General features: G+C 44.4%; 1 protein-coding gene across 2 annotated transcripts in view; it reads left to right on the top strand.

Annotated features, from left to right (window-relative positions):
- Slc22a15 (solute carrier family 22 member 15) overlaps positions 1-19993 on the top strand; it is a 56411-nt gene extending 36418 nt beyond the window's left edge. The window contains exons 8-12 of one of the 2 annotated variants that reach the window (XR_005973034.1): positions 755-840; positions 14427-14547; positions 16474-16550; positions 18850-19038; positions 19575-19993. Coding sequence is in view for 1 of the 2 variants with exons in the window: in XM_041638283.1 (XP_041494217.1) it covers positions 755-840; positions 14427-14547; positions 16474-16546; positions 18850-19038; positions 19575-19664 (559 nt within the window). In the remaining variant the exon portion in view is untranslated. The remainder of the gene's footprint in view (positions 1-754; positions 841-14426; positions 14548-16473; positions 16551-18849; positions 19039-19574) is intronic. The other variant, XM_041638283.1, reaches the window with a different exon arrangement.
- The last annotated feature ends 1538 nt before the right edge of the window (positions 19994-21531 follow it).

Raw genomic sequence — 21531 nt, 5'->3', positions numbered from 1 at the left:
TTTCATTCTAGTCTGAGCCATGTGTTAGCTTCCCAACTGCAGCAAGCTCCCCCACGAGGCTTCCATTTATAATTATTCTAAAACCAGCCATCCTAAAGTTACCCTGACAGATTAGCTACCGGAATTACAATACTGAAGTTTCTAGCAGAGGACCTGACCTTTTGCGGTCCCTTGGAAAGTGGAGATTAGCGTAGCATCTTTCTTCTAAACCTGAGCCTCTTATTTGGAAATCAAAGTGTGTAGTACATTTTACTTAACTAGAAACCACTAACAAGAATTTTTTCCTGTTTATATTTCTAAACAATTGAAACAAATACAGACAGACAAAAAAGGCTCCCCCAAACCCTGTATTTAAAATTTCCAACCCCATAAGAGTTGGATAACCAGAGACCAACACAAACTAGAGGACTCCATTCTCTTCCTCGGTCTCCATCTCTAAAAGATGGGGCGCACGGTTGTTATTAGGACCGAGGGAGGTAACAGGTGGCGTGTGGTAAGATAGTCCTGCCACAGCCTGCACTCTACGAATACAATGGTTCTTTCCCTGTGGACGGGATCTGACCCGGCCATGTACTGGATTTCCTTTTCGTGCTTCTGTCTATCCTGGTCTGTCTCCTGACCAGCTGCATTTTCCACCTACTCAAAAAGAGATTAAGTCGAGGACACTTGAATAGGAAAGTTGGAAGATGGAGGAAAGGGAAGATGAGTTTCTAAGATTCCTTAGAGAAATAAGCGATTTCCTTCTATTACTTAGGTTTGGTCGGAAACGGACACTAGCAGCCTTTCTGTGCCTCGGAGGACTGGCCTGTCTTATTGTGATGTTTCTTCCCGAAAAGAAAGGTATGCCTCTCGCATTTCCATGAGGACTTTGAACAGCACTTCTATTACAGTGAATCTCAATGTAGTGAAGGGATTACCATATGCCATGCTTCGTTTCTATGATTGCATATTATTTAGCAATTGTGTGGGCTATAAATGGGCCAGATTCTTTGCATTGCCTGAACCATTCTCTGGGTGAATAATGTGCTCAGAGGTGTGCCATTAATTCTTTCAGGCTATTAAGCTACCATCTGGGGTGTCTGGGATGCAGCACTGGCGACGCTAGAGTTGTCTAGTTTATGACAGGGAAGGCCGAAGCCTCTTCTGCGCTAAAACGCCTTCCTAGCTGCAAATGAAGCTCACACTCCAGCCAATCTCAAGACTGGAGATCGGACACTGGTTCTCAAAGGTAGCTTTGGAACCCCTACATGTCTCCATCTGGCACCCCAAGGTTAATAAGTATAACAACAGCACCATAAGAGTTGCATTCCCTGTCCATCACAGTGGTTGTGCTCTTGGCCATTTTAAGGTGTGAATGAGGGCTGCTGAAAAGACTCGGGTGGTAACGGCCCTGGCCACCAGGCCCTGTGACCTCAATCTGATCACTAGTGCCTTTATAAAGAAGGTGAGAACAGTGCCTACAAGTTGTTATCTGACTCCCACACACGGGCTGTGGTACACACATGTGCAGACACATACACACACACAGAGAAACAAATGGATGGACATAATTTTAAAAACTAAGTGCAAATAAAGTATATTTGTAGGAAGCTTTGGTGTTTTTATAACTCTTTAGCTTTACTACACAGCACAGCTTTAGATGTCCCTCTGGGAGGGAATGTAGGTCAGTTGGAGAGTGCTCATCTAGACGGCAGGAAGCCCTAGCTTCAGTCCTCAGGACCATATAAACTGGAGGCATGGTAACAAATGTGTAACCCTGGCACTCTGGAGATGTAGGCAGGAGGATCAGAAGTTCAAGACCATCCTGGGCCACATAACAAGTTAGAGGTTAGCCAGGGATACATGAGACCATCCATTTAACATTGTTACCCCTAAATAGGAGTTCTGGAAAGCCAGATATGGCAGTGTGCTAGCAGTTCCAGCACTCAAGAAACTGAAGCAGCAGGATCCCAAATTTAAGGTTAACCTGGGGTTATGTAGCAAACCAGAGGCAGGCCTGGGCTACATAACAAGATGCTCTCTCAACAATAAAAGAGATTCTGCAGATACATAGGTACTTGCAAGATTCCAAGCTTTTTTGCTTGTCTTCCTTTTTTGGTACTTGCACATTGGCAGCATGACTGTTCCTGCAGAGGGGGATGTGGTTTTCAGTGAGGGGGTCCTAACAGCTTTGCTACAGGGCACATGGGCCGGTAGCACCCTGCGCTTTGTTTGAGAATTTGATTGCTGTCACGTGACTCTTGTGCTCTGGGTGAGAGTCACGGAGCTAGTCTGGCATAGCTTGGTAACTTCTGGAAAGCATTGTTCTTTCCCCATCAGAGTGGCCTGCATGATAAGAGCCCCTCACCAAGTTCTACTTCCTGGAGGTTCAGTTGTCCCAGGGTCTTCTCCGGAGCCTTCCAGGGTATCCATACTCACTTCCTGACCCTGCAGTCACCTGCTCCACTGTCACTCGCCACCTGAAGTTCTGTGCTGTGAGCCACAGAAACTGCGCCTCAGCTTTAACAGTGATCTAGGCCAGGATTGCACCGCAGCTGGACAGGGAGCTTTACCAGTTCACGGAAACTAGAGACTTCAGAATGTTTGCCCAACTCTTACCATTTGCCAGTGTCAGCACCCTTGTGCTGTTTGTCAGGGGCAAAGATAAAGGGCTTCCAGTTGTGGTGGCTTTATGCTCGGCGGAGCTTCTGTTGTATAGGCAACTTGGGAATATCATTTCCTACCCACACAGTCCTAGTCTGCACATCATCTCAAAGAGCAAAGTTGTGGCCTATTGCCGTAAACATCGCTGTGTCCCATCCCACCTCTGGAAGCCAGGCCAAAGACCTTTTCCCCTTACTTCTTTGCACATTCAGGTAGCCCACCTTTAGGACTCTACACATGACCCTCCCTAACACACACAAATGATCTCCTATCCAGATCAGCCATACGTCTTCATCTCCATCTGTCCCGAGAGTTGCTAGACCCCTCTGTGGCCATGGCTTGAGACACAGTGAAGCAGTGTTTCCCACAGACTCAGAGAATAAAACATGGCTGTTATGCTTAGAGAAAGTGGACATCCTGTTAACTTTTCAAAATTTCCTAGGAAAAAAATTCTATAATGTCCCTAAATAAATCATTTCTGTTTTTAATAGCCATGACTGCTAGAATGGTCATCTTCCAAGACAGCCGAGCCCACTTCCTCTCATTTGATTCCTCACCAGAAACAGGGAACAGACGGCCAAGTTTTCTGTGTATAATCCTTGCTGTTCTTCCTGGAATCCTCTCTGAGCTTAAAAAAATTCTTCAAACTATTCATATTCGCCCTTTAAAATGTTTTGTTTGGTTTCTTTTAAATCTGTTTGTCAGAGTTTTAAAGCAGAGGCTGTAAAAGTTCTGTTAAGTATGTATTAAGGAAAGACCTAGTGTCTGCTAGCAGCTCACGTGAGCTTGGAGACCATGCTTTTCTCCACCGTGTGCCTGTCCGCTTCGCTGAGTGTCCCCACCAAGCATCCACACCTGTGTTCTCTCCTTTCTGCAAGCTCAGGTGCCCTTTATCCACTGGCTTCCTTTTAGCATCTGCACATGGCTGTGACTCTCAGCTTCTGGGGCACTTGTGGATGCTGTGATAATGTATCTCTAGGAGACACAGAAAATAAACTGAAGACCAGATATTTAGTAGCCTTGGCCTGTGCCTTATAAGCTGAAATCTATAATGTTCCAAAGTCAAAAAGTTTCAACACTGAGAATTTTGAGCACTAACAAGCGTGGTGTCCCACATGAAAGATTCCACACTTGGCCTCCTGTGATGGGTCACAGTACAGGTGCACTGCAAGTGTTGTATGAAAATACCTCCTGGTTCTGTGTGTACAATGTTTATAACATGATTAAATCTCTTGCTTAGGCTTGGGTCCTATGCTCAAGACCCAATTTTGCTATGTATATACAAATACTCCCTAATCTCCCCAAACCAGAAACACATCTGGACCAAGCACTTGATCAAAAGACCCCTCAGCCTGTGTTAGAGAGACGCTTCCTATCCATATGTGTTAGCCTCCTGGTCCACTCTCCTCTGGGAATGTCAGCAGGAGTCACTTAAAATTTTACAGAGACTTGTCATTGGGCATTTTACTTGGCCTATATTCTTGCTTAGAGGAGGATCCTAAATAATCTTACATCTTTCAATATTGGTTGCTGTTTATAGAGTGTTGACTGAGTGCTGGATTCTACATATGTGAAAGTCATTATGTGTCACTTATCACAGGGGAACTAAAATTCAGACAGGCCAGGTAGCATATCCAGCTTTATAACAAGAGGCTGGAATTCCAGGCCTTCCTGACTCACCACCAAAACCATGGAGATGCATTGCCAGCATAATCACAAATGTTGAGACTGGGGTGTCTGAGCATTAACCCTGTGTGATTAGTGCCAGTTCTAAACTCAGCAGTGGCAGGCCTAGTGGAGACTAACCAGGGCTTAGAAGACTGAGTTAAGGTAGCACCGACCACCTGTAGACATGGCTCATGGCAGCTGTGGTCTCTGGAAGACAAAAGTGGGAAGGAGTGACATGAATGGGAGGACCACCAGACAGGAGTGGAGAATGTCATGAGAGAGGACTGGGTAGGATCACCAAATGGGCAGGGAGGACTGCCAGACAGGAATGGGGAGGACTGACAACCATGAATGGGGATAATGAGATAGAACTGGGTAGGACCACCAGATAGGAGTAGAGAAAATCAGACAGTAGCAGGCAGAGCCATCCCTAGAACCCAGGCCCATCAATGCTTTGTGCATTCTTTAGCTAGACATTAAGCATTAGAGGAGACAGCCCGGACTAAAATAGCCCTAAGTAAAAGGCTGTTATCCCTAAAAGTGCTCAACACAAACACTGCAGGATCACTGGTTCTGAGTAACTGATCTGTATCAGAGAACAAAGTCAAGGTAGCATTCAGAAGACATTAACAGCATGCAACACCTGGCCAGGGAACTGTCACGCATGGCTTTCAATCAGAATTTCCAGACACACATGTAAGAAGGAGAAAACCTCGACGCAAGGAAAGAGAGATCAACAGAAATAGCCCAGGGGTGCACTAGGAAGTGCTGTAACTATGCCCTGTGTGCTTAAGTAGGTGAATGTCAAAGCAGCTACTGTAACTATGTTCCATGTGCCTAAGTAGCCAAGGTAGCCAAAAGTCCAAACAGCTACTGTAACTATGTTTCTTGTACTTAAGTAGACAAATGTATACTTGGAATGAGCAGAAAAATGAGGCCATAAAGAAGACAGGCATAGAAAATCTAAAGAGCTACTTCCAAGAAGAGGCCAAGAGAAGAAAAGGTTAAAAAAAATCCTAAAGTGCCGGGCAGTGGTGGCGCACGCCTTTAATCCCAGTACTTGGGAGGCAGAGGCAGGCAGATCTCTGTGAGTTTGAGACCAACCTGGTTTACAAGAGCTAGTTCCAGGACAGGCTCCAAACCCACAGAGAAACCCTGTCTCGAAAAACCAAAAAAAAAAAAAATTCTAAAGTGCGGGGCTGGAGAGATGGCTCAGTGGTTAAGAGCACTGACTGCTCTTCCAGAGGACCCGGGTTCAATTCCCAGCACCCACATGGCAGGTCACAACTGTCTGAAGATCCAGTTGTAGGGGATCTGACACCTTCACACCAATGCACATAAAATAAATAAAAAAAGAAAATCTAAAGAGGAAGCATGCAGCATACAAAAGCAATAGTGATGGGACCCACAACAGACTGTATACCATGGAAGAAGAGATTCATGAATTACAGACATAGCAAAAGAAACTGTTCACCATGAAATGTAATTTAAATGAAAACAAACTGAATAAAATCTAATGAGTACCAGTGAATTGTGGGAAAATATCAGGCAGCCTGACATGTAACTCTGGTCTCATAGAAAAATATTATCTGCAGAAACAATGACTAAAAGCTTCATAAATTGATAAACCTTTAAACACATAATTGAAGAGTGGCCAACTAATGACCATGTAAGTATGTTGAAATAGGGCCACTTGTTGGTTCCTGGCTGCTCAGCCCCAAAATAATCACACAGAAACTGTATTAATTAAATCACTCCTTGGCCCACTAGCTCTAACTTTTTATTGGCTAACTCTTACATCTTCATTTAACCCATCTCCATTAATCTCTTTATTGCCATGTGGCCGTGACTTACTGGCCAAGTTATGGCATCTGTCTCTGGCAGGTCTACATGGCTTTTCTCTGACTCTACCTTCTTTTTCCCAGCATTCAGTTTAGTTTTCCCTGTCTATCTAAGTTCTGCCCTATCAACAGGCCAAGACAGTTTTTTTTTTTTATTCACCAATGGTATTCACGGCATACAGAGGGGAATCCCATAAGTATCCTAAATGTGTGTGCCTCTCATTCAGAGTACCCAAAGCAAAACTATGCAGAACTTGCCTCCATCCTTCAATTGTTGACACAATGCCTGACTGAAAAAGGATAAAATCGAGACACATCCAGCATGATACAACTGGTTTGTCCATACCTTACCCTACTGCAAGGGAACATGACTTTCATTTGAAGAGCCACAGAACATCTATGGTGAGATGCTGTAGGTAGTCTGGGCTATAAAACACATATAAATAGAATTGAAAGGATTGAAGACTTATAAAAGTATTACCTGACGAGAATGGAATTAAACTAGAAATTAATAGCAAAAGGATATTTTGAATACTAAACAAGAAAGCACACAGGTCAAATAAGTAACAAAGGAAGTTGAAAGATATTTTAGTTAAACCATAAATTAAATATGCAATATTATGTTTAGGAGGCCACTTGTTTGTTCCCAGCTGCTCAGCCCTGAAATAATCACACAGAAACCATATTATTTGCAATACTCTTTGGCCAATAGCTTAAGCATATTTCTGCTTCACTCATATCTTAAATTAACCCATCTCCATTAGTCTGTTTATTGCCATGAGGCTGTGGCTTACCAGGTAAAGTTCCAGTGTCTGCCTCTGGCAGGGCTACATGGCTTCTCTCTCACTCTGCCTTCTTTCTCCCAGCATTCAGTTTAGTTTTCCCAGTCTAGCTAAGTTATGCCTTGCTATAGGCCAAAGCAGTTTCTTTATTCATTAACCAATAAAAGTAACACATAGACAGAAGGACCTCCCACACCAATATTAGAACTCATGACATGTAGAAAAAGCAAGGTTTAAGTATCAACATTTACATAATTATCAATGATCAAGAGAACAGATTAGTAATCTCAACTTCTGTCTCTAAAAGATAAACTTTAAAAAGCAAATAAGGCAATCAGATGAATGAAAATTAAAAGAAATATAAGAAAAAAATAAGGAATGAAAACAAAAAAATGATTGATAAAATCAAGAAAATCAAAAGCCTGGTGTTTAGAACCAACTAAAATTACTAATAAACCTCCAAACTAATAAAAAATAAGGAGACAGAGATCAAAAATTTCAGAAATTAAAATGGAACCACCATTAAAGAAATTTTAGGCATTAATGGGAAAACATGGTGACTATTCTTATACTAGTAAATACAATTTAGGTACAGTCTTTATAGAAAAAAACTAAGAAGGCTTATGTGAAAGCAAGCAGATGATGTTTGTAGACCTTTGTCTGCTAGAGAAACTGAATGTGTTGTTAGAAATGTTCCCACGGAGGACTGCAGGCCCTGATGGCTTTGCTCCTGGGTTCTATAAAGCACATATTTCCCAGAAGGTCCCATTAGGCCAGCAATTACCCTGAGGTCCACGCCAAACAAAAGCAGGCTTTACCCCTCAAATGCAGCACCCATCACTGTCATTCACCATATTAAAAAATCCAGAAAGAAAAAGTTACATGATAATCCAATATAAGCAGAAAAGACACGTTTTAGAGTTTATTGCTTATAGTGATAAACCATTCACTATAAGCAATGTTAGCCGCTGAAAGCAGAGGGAATTTCTTTAACTAGGCAAGCAGGGTCAAGGGAGGGTCTAGCCAATGCTTCGTTTCCCACTAAAAGAGTGACTAATACTCTCTTGATCAGGATGTCCTTTCTCCGTGGCACATTGTCAAGAACATACCAGTAAATGCAAACAGAACAGAAGAAGGAAAAGGGACCCATGCTGAGACAGAGTGAAACAATAGAGAATTCTGAACAGTAAGCAAGATATCTACTAGAATTGACAAATGAGGGCTGGCAAGACAATTCAGCAGATAAAGGTGCTTGCTGCCGAGTCTGGTGATTTGAGTTCAGTCCCTGGACCTACATGATCGATCAAAGGGGAGAACCAAATCCACAGAGATATCCTCTGACTACCACACGCATGCAATGCTATACACACACAACTAAAAAAAAATTTAAATTTGAAACATAGAATTAATCAATGAGCTTGTCAGAATAATGTGACACATAGTTTTATTTCTATATATTATTAGCAAATAATATAACATGCAATTAAATAATAGTACCGGTAATAAAATTTAAAATTGTCTAAAGATAAAATTTCTGTAGCATTTGTAACATAAAAACCATGGAAGTTTGCTAGGAGGAACTAAAGAGGGCTAAATAACCGAATTGCCAATAGTAACATTCACAGATAAAGGGGTCACCATGCTCAAAGGTCAGAGCTTACTTAAGCTCTCCTCTCTTACCAAACTAATTTGTTGTCAACACAGTACCAAATGTCCAGGAAGATTATTTTAGTCATAGGATAAATTTGTGCAATAAACATGAATACTCAGAGGATTCTAAAGCAGCCAAAATAATTAATATCAAGAAAAACCCAATTGTAGATCTGCTTTCACATATTCTACAGTCATAGTAATCAAGATAATGTGTTATTGATGGGATAGATCAGGGAAAAGAACTGAATATTAAAAAGAACCACGATGATGAAAGCAGAGGCATACTGTATGCAGTAATATGCTGGAAATGGATGCCAGGCCTTGGTGCTGAAACTACCCAACTTCTCAAAGAGCATACAAGGGAGCAGAGTAGTTACTGGGTTAGTCAAAATTTCTTTTCCTTTTTTTTAAAAAAGGATACTTTTAGTCCTTTTAAACATGAATTAATTTACATATGGATGTTTTATCTGCATGTATTTCTGTATACCATGTGTATGCCTAATGCCCAAAGAGACCAGAAATAGGTTTTGGATCCCTCAGGACAGGACAGCTACCATGTGCTGCTGGGAATAGAACCTGGGTCCTCTGGAATAGCAGCCAGTGCTCTTAACCACAGAGCCACCTCTCCAACCAGGCAAAAATTTATTAACTAGTACATTAAAGGCACTAAAAGAGAAAAGAAGTATAACTTAGACTTGATCAAAACACAGACTTTGGCTTTATAAAAGATTCCACTGACCAGTGATTGTGATGCATGCCTTCAATCCCAGCACTTGGAAAGCAGAGGCAGATGGATCTCTGAGTTTGAGGCCAGCCTGAGCCTGGTCTACAGAGTGAATTTGAGGGCAGCCAAGGTTACATGGTGAGACGCTGTCTCAAAAACAAACATAAAAAAGATTTCATTGGACCTAGGATGTAGCTCAGTTGTTGGAGTCCTTGCCCAGCACACACAAAACCCCGGGTTTAATCCCCAACACCCAACACCACATAAAAACGAAGTGTGGAGTCAAGGCGCACACCTGTAATCCCAGCACTTGGGAGTTAGAAGCAGGAGGACCAGAGGTTCAGCTATATAGTAAGTTCAAGGTTAGCCCTAGAGTACATGAAATCTTGTCATAAATAAAATAAACAAATAACCACAGAAACTTTCTGCTGCCAGGTAGAACGGTGTGTGCCTGCAGTCACACCTATTTAGAGGCCGAGGAGGTCAGGGCCGACTAAGGCAACATAGGGAGACAGGTCTCTTCAAACAAAGGAAAAGCATCCTTAAAGAGATGAAAAGTAATGCACCGGCCAAAAGAAAACATGTGTAAAATAATGCATAATTAAGGATCAAATTCAAAATAAGGAAAGGAATCTTAAAACTCAATAATAATAATAATAACAATGACAGAATATTTAATGAGATACTTCTCCACAAAGTCGTTAGAATGGCAAATGAGTATGGAAAGAGAGGCTTAAACCCATCCGCCATTAGGAAAGTGACAAATCTGTGCTGAGATACCCATACACACATCAGAACAGCCAGAAATGGAAAACCTGGTCACACACAGCGAGGGCGGTGAGGGACAGACTGTGCTGCCGTTGCGTGTTTGCAGTGAAGCAGGGAAGGCAAAGGCTCTGCTGCAAGAACTCCTGGTGTGACTGACAGTAGACCCAAACTGGAAGGAACCCAGATGCCCACCAGTTGATGACCAGATTATCCACCCACATTGGACATTCCTCAACAAGAAGACATGACCTGTGACCTACACAACATGAATGCCTCTCATCATGCCAAGTGAAAGAAGTCAGACACAAAGTCCACAAACTGTTAGTTTGTCCAGGTGGAATTTTAGAAAAGCTGAGACTGGTGACAGAATTATGTTGTTGTTGTTGTTTTAAGAAGCAAAATGGGGCTAACAAGATGGCTCTGCAAGACAATGACACTTGCTACAGAGCCTGGTAACCCCAAGTTCAGTCCCCGCCACCCACATTGTAGAAGGAGAGAACCAACTCCCAACAGTTGTCCTCCAGCCTCCACACATACCCAGACACTTGTGTACACACACACACACACACACACACACACACACACACACACTAAATAAATGTAATCAAACAACAAATGGGTCTGCTGAGTGACTTTGTAGCAGAATACATTCTTGAGACCCCAGGTTCAGTGTTCAGTACCTGAAAAGGGAGAGGCAAAGCTAAAGCAGAGGAGCTGTGTCTGCCTGTTGTGCTAAACTGCAGGACATATAACTTCTTACTGTTTCTAAACATGAACAGCCAAAAGTTTGCAAGCAGAGATACCTGCAACCCAGTAGTCAGGAGGAGATGTCACCAGGAGTCAAGGTCAGCCTTGACCACACAGCAAGTTTAAGGACAGCCTGGGCTACCTGTAACCACGCCTGTCTTACAACACAGAAAAACAAAACAACTTTGCTTACCACCATCTGGTGAAAGAAGAGAATGACTGAGAACTGAGCTGAGGTTTTGTATTAGGAACCTACAGACTGTTGCTTGAACCAGGAGTTCAGGGCCAACCTGGGCAACCAAGGGAGTGTGAGTTGCTGAGAACACCCTTAAAGAAAAAACACAGGGCACAGAGTAGAAGAAAATGTTCATAAAATATACACACGATGAAAGATTGAATCAAAAATAGAGAATGGGTCTTACAACCCAGTAATAAATGGACAAAAGAGCCATTTATTCCGATGGCCACAAAAGGACTTCTGAAAAGTTTGGTACATTAAAGATACATGTGTTTTGCAAATCCACTTTTTTTTAAATCATAATTTCATTTTGATTTTCCTTTTAAATCACTTGCTTTTTTCCCCACACATACTTTGACCACTCATCGGTAATGACTGGCAATGTAGGTCAGGAAGGCACGAGACTGGCTCAGTGGCTGCAGAGCCTTCCGGAACAAAGCCAGCAGAGCAGCAGCTGCACGGGCAGGAATCCTAACAAAGAAAGCTGTCTGCTGTTGACATAAGCTGTCTTGGGGGAGAGGTGGAGTCCCCGCAAGAGGTGACTGCAGGTGTGTTGGCAGGAGCAGAGGAGAGAAGGTTCAAGCAGCAGATGGGGTTGCTTTGGCCTGTGGCCAGAGCCAGCCTCCCCAGATGAGCTATGGCTGGAGGTGTCTTCCACCTCACGTGGGAATCCTCTTGCAGCTTTGGACCCTGTGGGGGTTAGATGACAGTCTCTGTGTCCTCTGTGTGAATTTAAATGTCCAGATGGCAATCTTCAGTCCTGTTAGTAAAGATGTAGGGTGCCTCCATGTGGTTTTGAAAGATGCCACTGTGCCTGGGGCAGGGCGTGAGGGAAATCCATGCCTACCAAAAGCCATTTGCAGTTAAAAGGTAGTACACGTCAAAAGGAATAAAAGATATTTTTATTCTTGAGTCAAATAAAAATGACCGTGGTCCAGGAACCTATATAGATGCAGGGTGCTCAGGATAACACGTTCCGTTAAGGAAGCAGCTGCATAGGCTTTTCCTAGTCACAGAATAACAGAAGTAATAAATACATCTAATGTTTGCATTTGTGGGGACCGCAGACAGACGGGTTATAGCAGAGCGATTAAAACAACAGCAGTTCTGTTACAGGTTTCACATGTTCTCTGGTGGCATTCTTGTCCTTGGGGTGGGTAGGAGACATTGGCCCACTAGAATACATTCCAGAGACTTTTCTTTACAGTCGGGAGGTGTTGCATCAAACACAGGGGTGGGGATCCGTGACGAGTGAGGCTCTGAAGGAAGCCTGATGATCGGACTGCGCACCTGCACTATTCTAACCCATTGCTCCTAACGTGTAGAGTCTACCTGGGTGTCTTGTTTGTTTGGGGGGAACTTCAGTTTACACAAACAATTAGACATGTTTGTTTTGGTCAGTGTTACTCCGTACCTTTTCCAGACTCAGTTTTCTAGAAAATAGTGATGAGGCTCATATATATCCTCATTATTGGTTTACATGAAGTATATAATCTCATAAATTGTTACCAGAAGTGAGATCTGGTGACCTCAGAATCCCAGACACATACCTTGGAGCAATTGCTTATCTTTCTAGAAAGACCTTGTAGCTTAAATATATACCGCTTACACTAGCAAAGAACATTCCCAAATATCTTGGCAGCATTGAATGCAGCCCCCATGGTTAAGATGCCTGGTCTGGTCGTGGTCTGGTGGCGCCATGCTAAAGTAGATGAAGCTTGGTCTCACAATGAAGCAGGAGAGGAGCATGGTTATGGATGAGGATGTGATATGCCCTCCTCACTGGCCACTGAGGCAGCACAGACACAAACTATTCCCACAACATTCACGCCAGTTGGAGTCCCAGTGCCTTTTAGCTCAACAGACACCTAGCAATCAACCGTGTGGCCTATTCTACAGGGGATTCTGTGAGTCCAACCGGTATAAATAAGATGCCAAGATGGCATGAAATACTGTGAGATATCTTTTTGGCAAACAAAAAGATGGAAAGTGAGTAACAAGAAGAGTGCCTGAGGCGTGCTGGTCAGCAGGTGCAGGAGGAGTGGCTGTCTCATTGAGATAGTAAGGGAAGAGGGGCTCATAGGAACCACGGAGTCACAAGGAAGGGACAAGCTCTTGTATCTGGCGGGAATGTCAAGAAGAGAGAGGCGATTGCATTGGTAATCAGGACAGTGCGCTGAGGAGAGGATGGTGGCAGGCCAGAGGCTGCAGCTAGGGAGGAAGTGCAGGGGCAAGTGACGGGAGGAGGCACAAAGGGTATGAGCATTGCTTTCTTCTCACAAGGAGAAAACTGCATTTTGAAGGCACAGTTGCATGGATTTTTGAAAGGGAGACATTCGATATGTTAGACAGGTAACAACTATAGAATCCAGTTAATAAAGGAAAGAATCAGGAAACTAATATTTTAGTAAGGAAATGAAACTGAATTATTTTTCCATTTTATATAAATAGATTAAGGAATTCAAATCTAATTACCAGTTAATAACCCAAGCAAGAAATTGAGGAGAAAAGACAATTAGAAGTTTTTCCAAATTTCTTTCATCTTTTTTTCCTTTACAGTATACTGTTATATCTCTCAAAACTTTAATGAGATATTGCTCACTTCAATGGAATACTTGTATATTTTAGATTTTGAATATCCCACAAAACCCACAAGACCTGTGTTTGATCTCCACGTACAGAGTTCCCTCGGGAGGTCCTCACCATTGGGAGGAAGTGAGGCCTCTGGGAAACATACCCTTGAAGGGGATCTTGAGACCCCCGCTTCCTTTCCTCTCTTGCTTCCTGGCCACCACGAGGTGAACAAGTCCCATCGTACATTTCCACCGTCATGCTTTCGCCTCACCTCAGGGTTAAAGCAACAAGGCCAACCAACCATGGAGAAACCCCTAAAACCTTGAACCCAAATAAACCTTCCCTCTCAAGCTGACCACTTTAGCTGTTGTTGCAATGAAGTAAAGCCAGCAAACACAAATATCCAGGTAGAAGAACTGCGGACAAAGGCGCTCAGTCTTCCCTTCCTGAGTAAGAGGTCAGGGGCAATAGCACCTGTGGCAAGTATGCTTACTTCCTGTCAGCACAGACGTATTCGGGGCTCCTCATGAATAAATGAAACTCACGTGCTCCTGAATCACAGACAGTGTGTCAGATCACAGGGGTAGCACTGTGTGTGTGCGTGAGTGCCTGTGTGTGCGTGTGCACACCCGCATGCATGCATGTATCTGAGTGTGTGTGCTGGGTAAAACCTTGTGGTAGGCTTATGGAGACGAATCTGAATGTTTCGTGCTCCTTCACAGTAAAATGTGTCATTTGAAAGGCCTGTTCTTGCTGTCGTCTTCACAAGCGTTATCTGTCCACCTCAGACACAGGTGTGTTCGCCGTGATCAACAGCCACTCCTTGTCCTTGCTAGGGAAGCTGACGATCAGTGCCGCCTTCAACATTGTTTACATCTACACCTCTGAGCTGTACCCCACTGTCATCAGGTATGGGGCTCGTGTTGCTGCATCCCATTCATGGCATCTGGGCTTTGTTAACTGTGCTTCTGAGGGCAGAGATGGCCTTCCTTACCTTCACATGGGCATCTGTCAGTCATGAAAATATTTAATCACCCATTGTCTAGTCACTGTTCTATCACGGTGAGAGACACCGTGGCCAAGGCGACTCTTAGAAAAGAACGCATTTACTGAGGGGCTTGCTTACAGTTTCAGAGGGTCAGTTGTTTTAGATGGGTAGCACGTGCTTATGTAAGAAAGAACATCTTCTATCCTAATGTCCCAGATTCAGGATGAGGCTGTAGCCTCAGCTCTGCTGCCTGGGCCCTGGGCTGGTTCTCCCTCTGCCAGTCCTGTGCTAATCTCCTGAGGGATCATTTGAATGAGCCCCTTCTGTTTCCTCATGCAAGAGCCCTAGGGGTGCTTTCCACCTGTTGACTTGAGGTCTCTTGCCAGAAACAGCTGGGTCTGCAGTTGTCTGCTTGACCCTGCTTGTTTCTGCAGCCTGATGTGGAACTTGGGTACCACGCGGTCCTCACAGGCGCACATTTCATGCTGGCAGTGGGGCTGAGACAGAAGTGGATGGCCACCCTAGCTGGAAACAGTTCCCTTCTCTCTGCTCCCTCTCTACCCTTTCCGCCTAAACTGTCCGTGCTGCTCTGGGTTACCTGACAGTGTGCACACATCATTTCCCGTTACCTGGCAGTGTGCACACAGCATTTCCTGTTACCTGACAGTGTGCACACATCATTTCCTGTTACCTGGCAGTGTGCACACATCATTTCCTGTTACCTGGCAGTGTGCACACAGCGTTTCCTGTTACCTGACAGTGTGCACACAGCGTTTCCTGTTACCTGACAGTGTGCACACAGCATTTCCTGTTACCTGACAGTGTGCACACATCGTTTTCTGTTACCTGACAGTGTGCACACAGCATTTCCTGTTACCTGGCAGTGTGCACACATCGTTTCCTGTTACCTGACAGTGTGCACACAGCATTTCCTGTTACCTGGCAGTGTGCACACAGCATTTCCTGTTACCTGGCAGTGTGCACACAGCATTTCCTGTTACCTGGCAGTGTGCACACAGCATTTCCTGTTTACACACCTGGCTTCCAATAGTTAGCTGGTTTTTAACAAATGGGCTGAGTGTTTGGATCACGGAGCCCTGGTCCTCTGGCCGTAGTATCTGATAGAACTAAGTCCGTCTTTATCCATAAGACATGCTCAGGTGCTCATTCCATGTCATGTTCTGTCTAATATGGCTGTTACTATCCTTGTGACTATTTCAGTTCATGAAAATTGCAGAAATCAGAAGTAGCTCTGTGGTTAAGAGCCCTGGCTGCTCTTGCAGAGGACCCAGGTTCAATCCCCATCACCCCCACATGGTGGCTCACCACTGTCTGTAAGTCTAGTTTCAGGGGATCCAACACTTTATTCCACCTGCCAGGGGTACCATGCGTGCACGTGGAGTGCATACATGCAGTCAAAACATTCATACACTTAAAAGTAAATATAAATCTTTTAAAAATAAATCAGTTTCTGCTGAATATGGTGGCTCATATCTTGAATTCCAAAAGTTGGGGGCAGAGACAAAAGGATTGCCACAGTTCAAGACCAGCCAGGGTCACCATAGCAATACTTGTTTTTTAAACAAAACTTCATTTCCTTATCCTCATGAGTCACATTTCAAGGCCTGAGAGGCCTCGTGTGTCTAGTGAGCTCATCGTGGTGGTGACCCCACAACTCTTTGGCCTCAGAGAAAGGTCCAGTAGGAGGCACTGTACCCTCTACTTAGGAATTCTTTATGATTTTGAGCTCATTGTATTCTTCCAATCCAGGATATTTAAACTATCCCCCTGATACTTAAAGATTTTATTTGATTAGTTAATTTGTTATTTTTTCTTATGTCTTCCAGGAATGTTGGCCTTGGAGCGTGTTCCATGTTCTCCCGAGTGGGCGGGATCATTGCCCCCTTCATACCCTCACTGGTTGGTTTGTACCTCCTGGTTCTGTTCTTCCTGGTTCTCTTCTTTGGAACTCATGTGTGCTTTTGTGTAGAAAGAGGTAATGAACAGGTTCAACCAAGAGCAGCTGCACAAACATGAATCTTGTGCCTTTCCCATGAAGAGCCCAGTATTCTGTCAGACAGATGGATTGGGGCGTTTCCCCCCATGGGTCTGGCTTTTTGTTCCTCTGGACTCGCTTTAGGGTCTAATGATACCAGCAATCCCCTTCCCGTAGACATTCAGAACTAGTTAATCAATACTTATGACGTTCTGTGGTATGCTGGGCCCTCTGTGAAATACTCCACAGATGTTACTGCTTGTAACCGACAGAGCTGCTGCAAGAGCTAGGCGTTGTCATCCGCTCTAAAGATGAGACGTGCCTTAGAAGCGGATTGAATATATGCTCACCACTGGGAAAGAAAACTGAAGGAGAGACACCCCTAGCAGCATGTGTGCCCCTGTCTTCTTTGGCATTTGGGGATCAGGAGAAACAGTGACCATTTTAAAATCCTTACAGCCTTAAAATGCTCAGGTTCTGTGAAAGCCCTGGGGCCCCTGCCCGTCTCTTCTTGGTTTTGCTAGGTAGAGGATAGACAGGAGCAGCGGAGCTGGGAAAGGGTCCTACAGGGTTCTGTTTTGTGAAGTGGAGCTGGGAAAGGGTCCTACAGGATTCTGTTTTGTGAAGTGGAGCTGGGAAAGGGTCCTACAGGGTTCTGTTTTGTGAAGTGGAGCTGGGAAAGGGTCCTACAGGATTCTGTTTTGTGAAGTGGAGCTGGGAAAGGGTCCTACAGGGTTCTGTTTTGTGAAGCGGAGCTGGGAAAGGGTCCTACAGGGTTCTGTTTTGTGAAGCGGAGCTGGGAAAGGGTCCTACAGGATTCTGTTTTGTGAAGCGGAGCTGGGAAAGGGTCCTACAGGGTTCTGTTTTGTGAAGCGGAGCTGGGAAAGGGTCCTACAGATAATCTAAGCCCTGTTTGTGAAGCCTGACCAGCTATTATAGAACCCAGCTTTCATGATAAAGGCTTTAAAAAAAAGTAACAGACTATCTTAGCCCTGAAACAATAAATGTCTTAACTGATAAACGGTCATGAGACCAATCACGGGCCCTTGAGCTGTCTCAGGAAGGACTCAGACACGTGGTAACCAAGAACACTACCATTGCCTCCCAGTATTGTGTCTTCTGAGGGTCAGAATGTCCCTTTGCTATTAAATGTCCTTGGGGCTGCAGTTCAGGTTTTCCTGCCACGGCAATAACTAAGGATTCAGACCATTTTCTCACTTATACTAACAAAGACTCTGAATCTTAAACCATTTATACAAGAGACTGGAGAAATGACTCAATGGTTTAACGCCAGTCCGCTGTTGGCGAGAACCCTGGTTTGATCTCTGCAGCCTTGTCAGGTAGTTCCCAACCTCCTATAACTTCAGGGCATCCAACACTGCCACAGACACCAGCCCATCTGCTCGCATACCCACATACACATTAAAAATCCAGAAATATTTTAAAAATATATGTTATTACATAATAAAATACCATTAAAATATTACTTATACTATGGCTTTGACACCACCTTTGAGGGATTTTCTAGAGGATCTTGAGAAGAAATAAACTAAACTCTACCTTTTAGTTTATTTCTTCTCAAGATCCTCAAGAAAATTGTTGGGAGCCTGTGCCTTGAAAGAAAACGTTGACTTGCCCTAAGAATACCTTTTGAATCTCTGAAGCAATTGCTGGTAGCACCATATTTAACTCAAGTAGTTTAAAACTCTGTGTACCATAGGACTTTTTCTTCAGTTTGTGCCCCTTTAATCTTGGGCCGGTCAGTGGTAATGTTACAACCCACTTGACCACTTCCAAGTTCATTATCAGCAAATAGTTCAGGGCCGTCTTCATAGGAAGAGAACACGGAGTTCACTGCGGCGGGAGCAGACTTCTTCAGGTGGAAGTGGACTCGAGTTCCTGTGAACTCTGCCTGTGAGGGCCTCTCAAGCTCACAGAGAGCCATGGCTGTGCCTGAGGTGTCTGCTCCAAGGCTTCTAGTCCATATTCTCATGCCGCCCTTTGGCTCACTCTGATCCATCTCTGCGTGCCCAAGGAGACATTCGGTGACTCCTGGGGATAATTGTCTTAGAGCCCAAAAAACCAAAACCACGGTGCATGGTGTCATCTAGCAGGAAGGTGCTGACCAGGCAGTGAGCATGGCAGTCCTCCGTCACAAGACTGCTGATGTCACCTGCTGAGAGACTGATAGGTTTCTTTGTTTTTGTTCCACTCCCTGCGCCCACAGAAGTACGTGCAGTGGTCTCTGCCCTTCATCGTGTTTGGAGCCACCGGCCTGACCTCAGGCCTCCTGAGCCTGCTATTGCCAGAGACTCTGAACAGCCCTTTGCTGGAGACGTTTTCTGACCTTCAGATGTACTCCTATAGGAGGTTAGGGGAGGAAGCCTTGTCTCTGCAGACCTTGGACCCTCCACAGGTAGAGAGATACTGCTGTAACCATCCAGATCTTCCACTTGGGCAAAAAGAGTTTCTGAAAAAGGAAAAACAAAACATAAAGTTCAGATTGAAAATAGACTAAAAATCAAAGGTGAACTGAACAGCAGATGTTTTAATAAATAAAGATGGTAGTGGATTTGTTAGCTTTCTTAGAATACTCTAGGTATAATTCCTTAGGAAAACAGCTGTCATCAAGATACGTTTGTCGGGGCTGGTTTGTAGTTCAGCGGGAAGGGTTTTTGTGCTAAATGCAGAAGGTGCTCTGGGGTTTGACCCCTGAAACTGGGAGTGGTGGTACAGACAGACGTGTAAACCCAGCCCTTGGGAGGGAGAGGCAGAAGGATGAGAATTTGATCTCAGCTACAGAGCAAACTGAAGGCTAACTTCGTTTAGGTGAGATCCTGTCCTCAAATAACGACAACAAAGCTGGCATGTGAGCATACGGGTGGTAATTCTCATTTAGGCATGTCATGACATCATTTTACTGCCTCTCCAAGATCTGCTTTGCCATTTCAGGCCCTGGACAAGGCCAGCCCCCTGGGGAGTGAGAGCGAGGAGGAGGAAGAGTTCTATGATGTGGACGAGGAGACCCAGATGATCAAGTGAAGGGCCCCATTCCAGCCCAGAAGCAAAGCCTCATCATCACGAGTGCCTCGGGGTCGGCTTAAACACCAGTGAGATCCTCAGCCCACTGACACCTTCCAGACACAGAGGACGCTGGAGGAGAGATTCTAAAAGGGAGAACCTTGGCACACCGAGAGAATCATTGCTAACTGTTCAGATTTGAGGCTGAGCTCACTCAGCACCATGCCTCTGGTCACACAGCTCCAGTTTACTGTCTAGGTGACTCACTCTATCCCATGCTGCTTCCCATCCTTGGGTCTAAGAGCAGATGCGTGAAACTGCTCGCAGATTTACCAGGGTTAGCCAGAACTCCCCCCAAGATGTCATCCTCCTAGTAAACTTGATGTCTGTCCCTGTCACTTGCTGCTCTCCACCAGGAATCTTCTGGCGCAGGGTGACATGTCCAGAGGCCCCAGCTTTCCATCAGTTGACCAAATGAGTCTTCAGCTGCTTCCCACCACTGATTGACAGACAGCGGCGCAGCTTGTGCCTTTAGTATGAGATCATTCGCTAGTGAAAGCCAGAATCAACAGAGCAGTTCACTGCCACCAGAGGACTGGCTGTGACTTGGTAGCTCCCTTTGACACTTGTGTTGTGCAATGTTTCCAGTTCCCATTTGGAAACACTTGGGAAATTTTCCCTTGTGAGATTCTAGGGTCAGCAATAACTTTCGAATCATGTGCAGTCCATAATGAAAGTCCACAAGCCGGGGAAGTCAGCAAGCGATGTGCTGACACTCTTTACCTGTGACTTAACCAAGAGTGTTTGCTGTCTTTGTGTGCAATGAGGGGTCTGAACTCTGCCCTACGGAGCCGCTACTTGTTTACTCAAAAGGCGTGGCGACTTTTAAAGAAAAAGTTGAGTTTTCATTAAGTGCTTCCACTGATTTCCAAATAAATCCAAATCACACTTAGTATTTGTTTCTCGCAAAACTTGAACACTCTCAGAGAGGCGTATATGCCGAGAGTCTGTGTGTGGTCAGTTGATCACTTTCCCAACCCGGGAAACTGCTGTGTTTAGAAAGTCTGTTTATGCTCATCTTCTGGGAAGAGAAAGCACATAAACGTGCAGGGAAGGTGCCCTGTGGATGCTTCTGGAAATCATGGAGACCTGCATCCTGTGGCCTCCTCCATGTTGTCTTGGTTTCCGCTAACACTATACCCACCTGCTCCTTCGTTGTTTTCCTTTACGCCCTTGCTGATGAGGGAGCCATTTCTACCACTGTAGAGAACACTGGCATTGGCCATGATGCAGCAAAGGCCCTGATATATGACACTGTGTCTAGGCTGTCAGGGAGGTTATGGAAGCATCGTGTCTGCAAATCTCAGCAAAGTGTGCCCCACACCCCCAAACTGTGGAGCCCCACTTCTCTCTTCTTTAGAAAATGGAGGTCGGCTCTCCTTAGGAAAGGAAAAAAAGCTTTCAGAAACACTTGGTTCTTGTCAAATAAAGTGTTTAAAATAAAGCAGTAAATTTATATATATAATTTTGATTGGTTTAATCTCTCTTTATAAGAATAATATAACCCATTACAGAAAATTTCATATTAGAAGTTGGAAATTGTATCCATCATCCAGCCCCCAAAGCAGTGCCATGGCTTCACTTCCCACGTATGTTTTCCTGCTCTCTGTTGCCACTGACGTTCCTGTGGCGTCCGACTGAGTAAGTGAAGGTCCTGTCCTTCTGACATGGTGTTTGTTTTTTCCCAACTAGAAGGTAGGACAAACCTCAGTTTGAATTATGTGTTGTGTAATAAGGCTGGACTGGCTGTTGGCTGCTCTTGTTGGATATATTTTGTTCTTCTCCCTAGATAGTCCTCTAGCATAGTTTAATAATTATTTCCACTGCC

This window comes from Microtus oregoni, unplaced genomic scaffold (genome assembly GCF_018167655.1).
Source record: "Microtus oregoni isolate MIOR12 unplaced genomic scaffold, Mior012 000054F_ref0000373, whole genome shotgun sequence".
Taxonomy (NCBI): Eukaryota; Metazoa; Chordata; class Mammalia; order Rodentia; family Cricetidae; genus Microtus; species Microtus oregoni.
Note: the sequence above shows the minus strand (reverse complement) of the source record. Positions and strands in the feature narration are given on the sequence as shown.